This window comes from Symphalangus syndactylus, chromosome 10 (genome assembly GCF_028878055.3).
Source record: "Symphalangus syndactylus isolate Jambi chromosome 10, NHGRI_mSymSyn1-v2.1_pri, whole genome shotgun sequence".
NCBI lineage: Eukaryota > Metazoa > Chordata > Mammalia > Primates > Hylobatidae > Symphalangus > Symphalangus syndactylus.
Window position 1 is genome coordinate 48,304,477 of NC_072432.2, and position 12,570 is coordinate 48,317,046.

The 12,570-nt window shown below is 35.7% G+C and overlaps 1 protein-coding gene across 1 annotated transcript in view; it reads left to right on the forward strand.

Annotated features, from left to right (window-relative positions):
- Nucleotides 1–12,570, forward strand: part of SNCA (synuclein alpha) — a 115,676-nt gene that overhangs the window by 15,065 nt on the left and 88,041 nt on the right. Inside the window, exon 4 of the mRNA XM_055297004.2 lies at nt 727–869. Within this exon, the coding sequence (XP_055152979.2) occupies nt 727–869 (143 nt within the window). The remainder of the gene's footprint in view (nt 1–726; nt 870–12,570) is intronic.

A 12,570-nucleotide genomic window follows, 5' to 3' on the forward strand; every position in this document is an offset into this window, starting at 1 on the left:
CCAGCACTTTGAGAGGCCAAGGTGGGTGGATCACCTGAGGTTAGGAGTTCGAGACCACCCTGGCCAACATGATGAAACCCTGTTTCTACTAAAAATGCAAAAGAAAAAAAATAATTAGCCAGGCGTGGTTGTGGGCACCTGTAATCCCAGCTACTTGGGAGACTGAGGCAGGAGAATAGCTTGAACTCAGGAGGCGGAGGTTGCCGTGAGCTGAGATTGTGCCATTGCATTCCAGCCTGGGCAACAAGAATGAAACTCCATCCAAATAAATAAATAAATAGAAGTATGTATTGTGTTGCTTAGAAGGTGTGTTGGAAATTAACTTGCTGAGTGAGATCAAAGGATTGGCACTGAATTGAAATAAAGAAATATTCATGCTGAGTCTGGTTCAAGTATAACTGCACCTGTAAGAATTGCTTTCTGTAAACTTTCCTTAGTATAAACCAAATCCAAATCACTCATGGCTTTACATTCCTGATTGTTAAACTTGAAGCACTTTTTAATACTGCATGACTTTAGCAAAAATATCTTAGCCAAGATTCAATGTTTGGTTGAACCACACTCACTTGGACATCTTGGTGGCTTTTGTTTCTTCTGACCCCTCAGTTATCTATGGCATGTGTAGATACACGTGTATGGAAGTCGATGGCTAGTGGAAGTGGAATGATTTTAAGTCACTGTTATTCTATCACCCTTTAATCTGTTGTTGCTCTTTATTTGTACCAGTGGCTGAGAAGACCAAAGAGCAAGTGACAAATGTTGGAGGAGCTGTGGTGACGGGTGTGACAGCAGTAGCCCAGAAGACAGTGGAGGGGGCAGGGAGCATTGCAGCAGCCACTGGCTTTGTCAAAAAGGACCAGTTGGGCAAGGTATGGCTGTGTACATTTTGTGTTACATTTATAAGCTGGTGAGATTACGGTTCATTTTCATGTATGGCCTGGAGGCAGGAGCAAGATACTTACTGTGGGGAACGGCTAGCTGACCCTCCCCTTGTGAAAAAGTGCTACCTTTATATTGGTCTTGCTTGTTTCAGGCATTAACCCAGATCAATGCCATGCAAATTTTACAATTATCATGATTGTTTCAATTTCTGGAAGAAAGTTAATGAAACAAAAAATTTAGTAAAATGCCAAAGGAACAGTGACATTTCAGAAAGAATGAGGGCTTTCATGTTAACTATAAGTCCTGGAATTTCTCTTCCTTGGAGTAACAAATCCCTTTGTGCCTAATTTCCTAATTTCCAAAGTAAAGTTCTTTTACTTGATTTCTTTATAGTGACATAATCTCTTATTAAATGGCATATCTGCATATTACATAACAGTTCATTGCCAAATACATATTTGTGGGAACTGAGAGACTTAAAATACATACCAACCAGAGATCATAGTTTTGAGGCAGATTTTAAAATTCTGAGAAGAATTTTGACTGAATTTTTTTGGCAAACATGGGACACGAATAAGATTATACCAAAGATACTATAACTTTCATTTTAAATATGGAACTAATACAGTATGAGGTGTCAACAATGATAAAATTTTTCAAATGTCACCACTACAACAGCAAAATAATTTTTGCTTTTTCCCTGCCACAATGGCCTCCTTGCTATTTCTTGAATAAATCAAGCATACCCTTGCCCTGACACGTTCTTGGGGAGGCCCACCCTAATCTATATAAAATTGGAGCCATTCTTCTCACCTCTGGTATTCCCAGTCTCCCTACTTTTTTTCTTTCTTCCTCTTTCTTTCTTTCTTTCTTTCTTTCTTTCTTTCTTTCTTTCTTTCTTTCTTTCTCTTTCTTTCTTTCTTTCTTTCTTTTCTTTCTTTCTTTCTTTCTTTCTTTCTTTCTTTCTTTCTTTCTCTTTCTTTCTTTCCTTCTTTCTTTTTCTTTCTTTCCTTCTTTCTTTCTTTCTTTTCCCTTCCTTCCTTCCTTTCTCCCTTCCTTCCTCCCTCTCTCTCCCTTCCTTCCTTCCTTCCTTCCTTCCTTTCTTTCTTTCTTTCTTTCTTTCTTTCTTTCTTTCTTTCTTTCTTTCTTTTCCTTCCTTTCTTCCTTCCTTCCTTCTTTCCTTTTCTTTCTTTTTCCTTTCTTTGCCAAAGTGTTATTCACCTTTAAATATAATACATAATGTGCTTACTTCAATGTATTTTTTTTATTTTATTTCTCCCTTCTAGAATGTAGGCACCATGAGAGTGAAATATATTTATTTTGTTCACTGATATTTCACAAGTGTCTGGGAGAGTTTCCAACTTACAGTAGACAATTAACAAACATTTATAAAATTAAGGAGGGAAGGAAGTAAGTGAGTAAGCAGAACAACTTCTGTTTCTGGGTCTTTTATAATCATATGCTTAGTAAAAGAACAGTGCTGTTCAGCTATCCAAAAGTTACAATCAAAATGATTTTGGATGAATATCTTGACAATTGTGAGAAAGAAGTTTTATGTGCTGGCAAACTGTTCTGGGTTGTTTCCACTTCATGTAATCCTAAGTAGCAGCCTTACCTTGATTGCCCATTAAAACTCTGATAATAAAAAGGCAGAACAAAAATATCTGTGATATATTTAGATTTACTACATGTAGTTACATGTTTAGTGTCGGTGCAATAGATGCTAATTATGGCAAATCCTTACTGGGCTTCTAGTGAAGTTCTTCAGCTAATGCTTGAATGCATGGTTGGTCATATTGGTACCCTTTTGTACAAAATAGGCTTTTCAAATAATCTTATTAGGGATAATAATTATATTAATTTCTGGTTTCCATCTAAAATTTTAATTCTATTTATAGCTTTGTAAGATTTCACAAGTTAAGAAGGACCTCAGATTAAATTAGTACACAGGCAATTAACCAGTTTTGTGTCTCAGACCCTTTTCACAGGCTAATAGAAGCTATGGACCCTCTTAGCTTCAGAAAAATGGGCACTCGCATACACACATCAAAGGGCTTAATGGGAAGTCCATCGACAGACCCTCTGTTCAGATCAATCTTCTGATTGTAGAGATGAGGAAACTGAAATCTACAGAGAAAGTGGGTAGTCCAAGATTGCACAGTCATTTGGAATAGACTGGACACCAATAGTACTTTTCCAGCCACTGTATCACTTCCCCAAGCACTTCCACAAAACTTACCTTCCTTTGGGTCTTTATACATTCAGTTATGGACAACTAGATTTAACTAGAGAATTTTATTGCTGCAGAATATTAAGCAACAGGGAAACATGTACCATCTTTTATTCACCTGCATTTAAGGCATACAATATAAATTGCAAATGGAGCATGCTTAATCTTTTACAAAACTGAGTTTGCTTTCCACCCATCTAAAAATACTGTGATTTATTTTAATATTTAAAGCAGAAATCTAAGTGATGTGACAAAATTAATCATTTGGAGATATTTCCCATATAGGTAGTACAGTTTCTTACTGATTTCTAATATGAAAATGAAGCCATAGAACCTAGAAATTGCAACATAGTTGTGGAAATAAACATTGGACTGAGAGTGAAAATGGCTAGTCTTCCTCTCTGCTCATACACACCTGACTGGATAACCTTTTGCAGATCTCCTAAAAGTCTTTCTCATATAACAAGGAAGCTCTACTAGAAAATTGTTGAAGTCTAATTTAGCAATAAAGTTCTGAGTTTCTATAGTAATTCAAAGAATACTCTAATAAATGTCTGCAATTGTGGTCACATCTATGGGATGCTAAAAAATCTGCATGGTTTCAATGAAAGTATTTAATTTGTTCATTATGAACTTCGAAATAATTTATTTCATATTTTAAACTCTGATAAAATGACCCTGGCAAATAGAAATAAGCAAACTCTTTTTGCTTGAAATGCTTATTAATGACTGCATTGAGACACTCATTCATCATTCAAGAAAGAATGTTTGCTCACATTGTGCCAGAAACTTGGAGGAAGAGGGATGTGACAAGTAGGGGTACCGGATGTCTAGCTTGTAGAAGTGGATTAATGGCTGTGCTTTAAGATCAGGAACACTGAAAGGGAGTAGAGGCACCGGTTTTCACCTTTCATGCCCTTTGAGGGTATTTGGTCCATCACCATCTAGTTGATGAGGGGGGGAAAGTTTCCTCTCCCTTCACAAATATGTGGAAATTAAATGATGTAATTCTGAACAACCAATAAATCAAGAGTAAATCAAAGGAGATACCCGTTTTGTTAATTTCATCATATGAATGTAGCTGCCCTTAGTAATAATTTCTAAGTATAAGACTAGTTAAAGGACAAATGAGTTAACTTGAATTATAAGATTTTGTTTTACAGAACAATATTAACTCTTGTGTTTAGTACATTAGAATAATAGATCTTTTGATCTATATTTTTACTCAGGTGCACATAAGAAGTTATCAGTCATACAATTCTTTTCTTGAAGTTCATACCTTTTATTGGCAGAGTAGAAACAGGTTAAAAATGCACTGGCAGAAATTTTAAGTGCAAAGCAACAGTGATGTTATATAGAGAAAATTTATATTTCCTACTTCCATTGAGGAAGAAAGATCTGCTTGTTCTAAGAATATTGTACAAAGAAAGTGACTTGAATCAGCGTTATTCTGTAACGCTACTATGCATGCAGTGTGTAGTAGCCACTAGAACACTTGGTCTACCCCGGCTCCTCAACAGTGTCTTGCATGTGGCTGGTGCTCAAATAAATCCTGGCTGAACTAATGAGCATCTCTTTCATGCCACATGGAATGCTCTAAAAGAGTTGGATCCTGAAGTTTTTATATTTTTGTAGTTTTCTGGAGTTTTAGAGAGCAAAAGTCCTGAATAAACTGTGAAGCCACTGCCTGACAAATAATACAGCAGTCAGTTTCATTATCATATCCCATTTAGACACTGACTTATGTACATGATGATTAATAGTTTTCATGCAAGAAATAAACTTGAAATATCTGTTGCCTCGGATACTTAAAACATCCAGTTTCAGCGATGTTATTTATTGTTGTTCAAAATCAGAATGAAGTTCCTAAGCAATGCCATTTTGGAAAATTAGATCAATAGATTATGAACAGTTTTTTTTTTTAAATCTTCATTTCAAGTGGATTAACACATGTATATTCTGTAATAATCCTGACTTAAATCATAAAAGAATAGCTAGCCAGTTGTGTGCTAGATGAATAAAACAAAAGCAGGATTTAAAATGTCAGGTTTGATATCATGAACTATAATATCTAAGCATCCTTTTACTCATTTTCTTTGACTTACTATGGCTGTCATGTTGGGCTTCATGCAAATTTATTTTTAAACACTTGAGTGTTATGGACCCTCTGATTAAATGATTAATCAGATGATATATGTTGCCATCAGCTGAATCATTTAATGTTGATTTCACAAACAAGCACAGGTCACAGGCAACATTTCAGATTTCTTTGAAGAAGCACACACAGGTCACAGGCATAATCTTAAAATAATTTTATAACAAGGTAGTAATAAGAGATGTCAGGACTGGAGAAATAATTTATAGTAAACTTTCACCTTAAGTGTCTAATAATTGTTAATATAATACATTGCCTCAAATAATTAGAAGTTTGGTCCTTGTCCTTGTGCTTGACTTCAGAAGATAACCAGACGACTATTAGGTGTATTTAGACCTAAATTAAAAGCTTTGAGGCACAATGAATTGCCTGATTTGTATTTGTGTTTCGAGTGGCATATACTATTACTGGCATTATAATCTTAGATTAAAGCATACTGTGATTATTAAAGAAAAATTTAAGATTGATGTATACATATGTAACAAACCTGCACGTTGTGCACATGTACCCTAAAACTTAAAGTATAATAATAATAAAATTTTTTAAAAAGATTGATTTGTTTCTAAAGATATGTAACAGTGACATTTTGCAATGTGGTATGTAAAAGTTGGTATTTTTTACTCAAATGAGAACCCACTAATGGTACATAAATTGTCCCCACTTAGAAACACAAATATTATGGCCTTTCTTTGTATCTGACAAAAGTTCACTGGGTTCAAGATGGATGGATAGTGAATTCTAATGACCCTTAATCCTGTAAGGTTCTAGGTGGGAAAGTACTCTGTAATTATGTATAAAATTATAAGGAAAATAGGCTTACTGCTATGTTTTCATTAAAAATCATTAACTGAGTACTTAATATGTGCCAGACACTCAGCTGGGCACCATGAGAAATACAAAACTGAGTAACACATGGATGGCTCCTGCCTTCAAGAAATGGGCAGATCAGGCCGGGAGACTGACATATTTACCCTTGGAAAAAAGGAGCAGCTGTGGTCTCTGAGAACAATATGGTTTGTAACAAGTATATATCCATCATGGAAAAAAGAGATTTACCTTAGAAATGAGAGAGGCCGATACTCTCAATAAACATCATACGTTAAATTGTGTTTTTGTCAGTAGACTGAAATTACCTCATACACACACAGATAGTAGCCATGATATTTTAGCTGTTTAGATGTAGAGACAAATACTTCACCCAAATCTTAGGATCAGTGGTTAATAGTCTGTAAGCATTACAACCCCACAACATATACATGACTATACATTCAATTTTAATATTCAGAGAACTGATTGTGATTATAGTTTTGTTTGTCAAAGAAATGTATTATACAATGAGTGGGATAAAACTGCATCATGGTACACCAACAAATAGGTTTAAGTCATATTCGTGCACTTCCCTTGTTCTTTCATAAATGTTTAACGTAGCTTAAAATTCTGTGGACTGCAACGTGAGAGCAATTACCACACTTTCATGAACCCATTTTTACTGTGCATGTGCTAACGTCTATTGTTAGTATTCCTTCACTTGCAAAGATGGCATGATAATTTTGCTGGTTTCATTAATGAGATCCTATTAAACGTAGGATGACTTCAAACTTAGGTGTATTTAAAAATTATTTTTAATTGTATACATTTAAGTTGTACAGCATGATGTTTTGAGATACTTATCTTTATATATATATATATATAATATACACACATATATAAAAGTGATTCCTACATTGAAGCAAATTAACATACCCATCATCATATGGTTACCTTTCTTTTTTTACTATCGGTACCTAAAATCTACTTTCTTGAAAAATTACCAGTATGCACTACAACATTATTAACAATAATCTTCATGTTGTACATTAGATCTTTAGACTTACTCATCTTACATGACTTAGGTTTGTTTTTACCTCTATTACCATCTGAGCCATATTTCCACTTTGTAATTTGATAATAAACTTGGAAAAATAGCATTTACATGTTTAGGTGACAGGCATAAATAGGATAGATGTGTTTACATATTATTCCATATATCTTGTCTCCAACTACAACGATAAACAACCTGTTTGTCCCTAAAAAGTAAGAAATAATTTGACTTTTCTGCCCCTTCAAGCATAGGCTGTTAGTTTTTAAGTTTTAGGGAGACATTGATGATGCTATTTGCTTTATCAAGAGGAAATTGTCGAAAGAGGTCTTATGGTTCTCAAACTATTCAAAGTATTTAAAAATTAGGACAAAATATGTTTACGTGATATTCAAGGGTACAGAAATAAGGTAAATTAGATGCCAATTGTGTTTTTCATGCAAATATATAATTATGCTTATGAGAGTTATATGATACATCTCATCAATTTAATTGTTCTTCTACAAGGAGAAAATGAACAATTTGTCAACTCGTATATGAAGTAATTTTTATAAGAAATTTTATTAAAACTTTTAACAACATTTGGATTTTTAAGTTGCAATTTAAATATCCCCCTCTACCAGGTGATTCTGGAATCACTAAGCAGTTACTTGTGAGAATTCCAAAGTAGAATTTAATTCTTATTAATGCCATAGTGAATACTAATGCAAAGAATACTGAGCCAGAAACTATGCAACTATGCTTGTTGAATAAATAGATTATTTATTGAACAAGTAAGTGAAAAAATGGAAAGAAAGAACGGATATATATTTTATCTTCCTGCTTAGATGTGGGACTGTCCTACATTTCTCTGGTGTTCACAACAACAATATGATAAATCTAATTGGAATTCAGTTCACAAGAATGAATTCAGTTACATTATGGATTGTGATGAATAATGTACACTTTTAATTTAATGAAATCAAATAGATTTTAACTATCTATGCTTACAATGGGGTGACATAAGTCTGACAATCCTTGATATCAAGTCATCCCAATTCACATGTATACACACTTTTTTTCTATTTGGCTATTGGGAATCCTCACAAAAAAACAAAAATTGCCCTTTCAGTGTACATTACAGTATTTCATGCCACACAGATTTTCTGAGGTTGTACATACAGCTTTGCCTTGAGGTTCCAATTTTTGCTCAGTGGATTGAGTATGTATTATTTGAGGGAAATCAGAAGAGGCATGTGCTTCCTACTTAGGTCACGTAGCTTTGGGATTAATGTAATTGTCCTACAAAGCATCGATAGATAGAAATACTTCATCCTTAATTTCTAATATTATGACATATCTAAAGTAGGCACCTTTAAAAGATAATCTCCACCAAATACTAATGACTGCTTATAGTGGCAATTCATCTTTCATGGTTGTCCTTCTACAGAGGTATACTAACATTTAAGAGTTTGAAACAAAGGCAATTCACAAGTGTTCTACTAGAGATGGTCTATATCTGCTGTTTGATCCTGCGTGATGGCCAGCTTGCCCTCCTGTGCATGACAGCTCCTGGTTATAACTGCACCATTTTGTTTGGTCATATACAGGGAAAACATGGCTTGATGTGGAGGGCATGGGATTGAATTCAGGGAACAGAGAGTTGGTCTTGTCTCTCTCACTCTACTGGATGATGTCATCTCCCCTCTCTGAGCATGAGTTTTCTTATCTGTGAAATAAAAATGTTGAATTAAATGAGTTCAAAATGCTTTCAGTCTGTGTTTAATAGCTTGAATCTTAAGAAAATGTATTCAATTATGCATTGCCAGACCACTGGCAACTTATTTAACCTTTCTAAACCATAGCTACTCATCTGTAACTGGCCAGCCAACTGCCCAGGGTTGGAGTGTGAATGAAATAAGATAATGCAGACAAAAGATTTTTAAAAATTGTAGTGCATTATACAGTTATAATATTTTGCTAAGAACTTATATTTTCTCTAAGAAGTGTGTTGATGTATGATCATAGAAAATCTTTTCCATATTCCTTTGTAGTTTGATGATATTAAGTAAGTAAATTATATAACACAAAGAGGGAAAAGCATAACTGAACATGCCATTTTATTTAGCTAAATAAAATGTAATCACTATTAGTTTTCCTCTGATTTCCCCAAAGTCATGTGATTCCATTGAGTATTATGCACATGGTATAATTAGAATGGATTCTCTGCTCAAATAATTTTGGGAAACATTGAAATTAACAAAGTTTAAAAGTATCTCTGTTAAGCTGAAGCAAATCTCAGAGTCCTTAATATGGTATGTAAGAGGAATAGTTACCATCTTTCCTAATGCCTCTTTGACGCCAAACCCATGGAGAATAGTTCCAGGTGTTCAATAGAACACAGATTTGGGATGCCACAGGTTAATTGGAACTGTCCCCTGCAATCTTTCTTTTTCTTAATAATGGCTGATTTCAGGTCCTAGATGAAAGACATTTAGAGAGATTATCAGGACTCAGCATCCCATATCAGAATCCATTCTTTTATAGTCATTTTCTGTTACATTTCTTGGGACAACACCAAATAAATGACCATCTTCATTCATATAGGCTTTGTACCACATGCTGACAAAGATCCTTGGTGACCTAGATAGGGGCAGGTCTAAGTAGACTGCAGCTGTAAAATTGGCTGACGAATGATCTCAGCCCTTTTTACTCACACCCAAAGGCAGGACAGTCCATTAAGGGGAAGGAGGGCTGAGAGTTTTTCCATAGGCCAATTTCCTATGCCAGAACTTTTTAGAATGGAAGCATTTCCAGAGGAGAAACAACCCCAAGCACAGTTTAAAGCTCCCTCCTCCCAAGTTCATTTGAAAGTGGGATGGTTTATCTGCAAAGGGGGAAAGGATGAGGGATAGGGACGGGAATATCCTTACCCTTCAGAGAGTCTGGTTTCATCCTGCACTTTTACTGCACAGCCACGAATGCCTTGGGGTGAATCTACAATATGATAACATCGTATGGTCTAAACGTGCCTGGCTGATCCTCTCTAATACTTCAGGGGTCTAAAAGGGATAACATGCTCTCCTGTCACTCACCGACTCTGTCCGCCATATTTCACCCAGCCAGCCACTGCCTTCACTTCCGTCCGAGGCCTAATTTGAGCCCATGGGAAACCAAAGAACCCCTACCACAACTGCCTCAACTCTTGGGAACCAGGGTGTATGGGGGTGACGGGAAGTGAGCATACGTTCTCCAACTTGGTATGTCAGCCCCCACGTCTGTATGAGTGTTTGCTCACACTCTGACTGCAGGCCTTGCTCCTGAGGCCGCATCCTACCAGGGAGTAAGACCCAAGTCCTTCCTGCTTTCAGACAACACCAAGCCTCACGAGTCCCCACTCGCCTCCACAGAGGAAGGACCAGAGACAAACTCTAGTGTTCCACTAATACTTCCCTTCTTATTACCTTCCTTGAAAATCCCTTCTCCCTCTTTCTTTTTATACTTCGCTAATGAAAGATAATGAAAGGGTCTGGCACTTGGAATTTAGAATTGATACATGATTTTTAACCCGCAGACGTTTTCCACAATAACCCTTGCATCTTCTGCTAAGATGTGGGCTAGGAAGGGACCAGCCAGTTCCCAGGGTCACAGTGCCTCAGCTGATGTTTCGTATTTTCAGCAACTTTATGTTAGAGATGTCCATCAATCAGCAACAATATGGTAGAGAATAAACTAATAAAAGTCATTTTTGAGGACATGTTGGAAGTCTATTAAAAGCATTGAAATTATGCATGCTCTGACCAAACAGTTTCATGTCTAGGAATTTAAATATGATCATAAGTTTAAATATGAAGACATTTATCACGGAATTGATTATAAAACAAAATTGAAAAAAAAAAGTGTTAGAAGTTTGACCATAGGGGCCTCATTAAATGCATTATGGTTGATCCATACAGTGGTTTGCTGAACAGCCATTAAAATGTTGTAGAATAATTATTAATGGTGTAGAAGGATGCTATTGTTGCAGTATGTGAAAAGAACAAATTACAAAGCAGTTTGTATAGCATAATATTTTTATTTTTTAAAAACCTGTATGTGGCTTATGTGTGTATAAAGACGCGGAATAAATGCACAAGGTACTCAGTTTTTCTTAGTGAAGCCCATTTTGCATTTTGGGCTGGGTAATTCTTCGCTGTGGAGAACTCTCATTCATTGTAGGATGTTTGCAAGCCCTGGGCCTTACCTCTTTAATGCCAGTAGGCCCCCCCAGCATGGCAACAAGCACAAAATGGTCTCTCATATTGTCCTTGAGGAAATTTTGCTACTGAGTAACTATTACTGGGTCTTAGATTACAGTCTGGATTATTGTGTTCCTTTCTTATTTTTATTTTCTCCAATTCCCTTTAATAAGCATGTACATGATTCATAAAAAAGCATCATAAATGGTAATTACAATATTCTGCACTGGTTAAAACTTATGTAAATAAGCATTCTGCTGCTTTAGCCACAATTGTAATTTATGCTCCTTCTTCTTAAGTTCACAGTTCCCGCGTACATTCATTCAACTGATTCAAAAGTCATTTTAGCTTGATAGACTCTTAAAAGTTAGAGTTATCATTTCTGCTATTTATTGTTTCAATTATCCATTTGTCCAGCCATCCATCTGATCCATTTTGTTGATGCATGCTGTGTATAAAATACTACACTGGCCTGGTGCGGTGGCTCACACCTGTAATCCCAGGACTTTGGGAGGCCAAGGTGTGTGGATCATCTGAGGTCAGGCGTTTGAGACCAGCCTGGCCAACATGGAAAAACCCTGTCTCTACTAAAAATACAAAAATTAGCCAGGCATGGTGGCAGACACCTGTAATCCCAGCTACTCAGGAGGCTGAACCAGGAGAATCCCTCGAACCTGGGAGATGGAGGTTGCAGTGAGCTGAGATCATGCCAATACACTCCAGCCTGGGTGACAGAGTGAGACTCCGTCTCAAAAATAAAAAAAAAAATACTACGCCAAGCATCATCAAAAATATAGTGATATATGAGACCTATTTGTTGTACTCTAGGCATTGACATCTAGCTGTCAACCATGAATATGTGTAGGAGTCTATCTATTAATATTATGGACCCTACTTGAAGACTTCTTCCCCAATCTTTTTCTCTTCCCATTAAGTTTGAAGTAAAGTTTTCTGAGTCAAGTATCATAGTACATACAGTCTCATTATTTTTCAAAAATCTCTGGTTATAGTACATTTCTTTCCTTTATCCCCTTTGTTCTCAACTATCAAACCATTTTAGATAAACAGTATTGATATCCAATATTAGTAAATAGCAAAACAGAGAATTATTAACAAAAAAATTTGTAGGAGTAATTGGTTATATGGTATGCAGTATTATTAGAGAGTAAATCAGAAAGTTATTAACAAAAATTTTAGACGAATAATGGATTTTCTTGCCCAAGTCAAT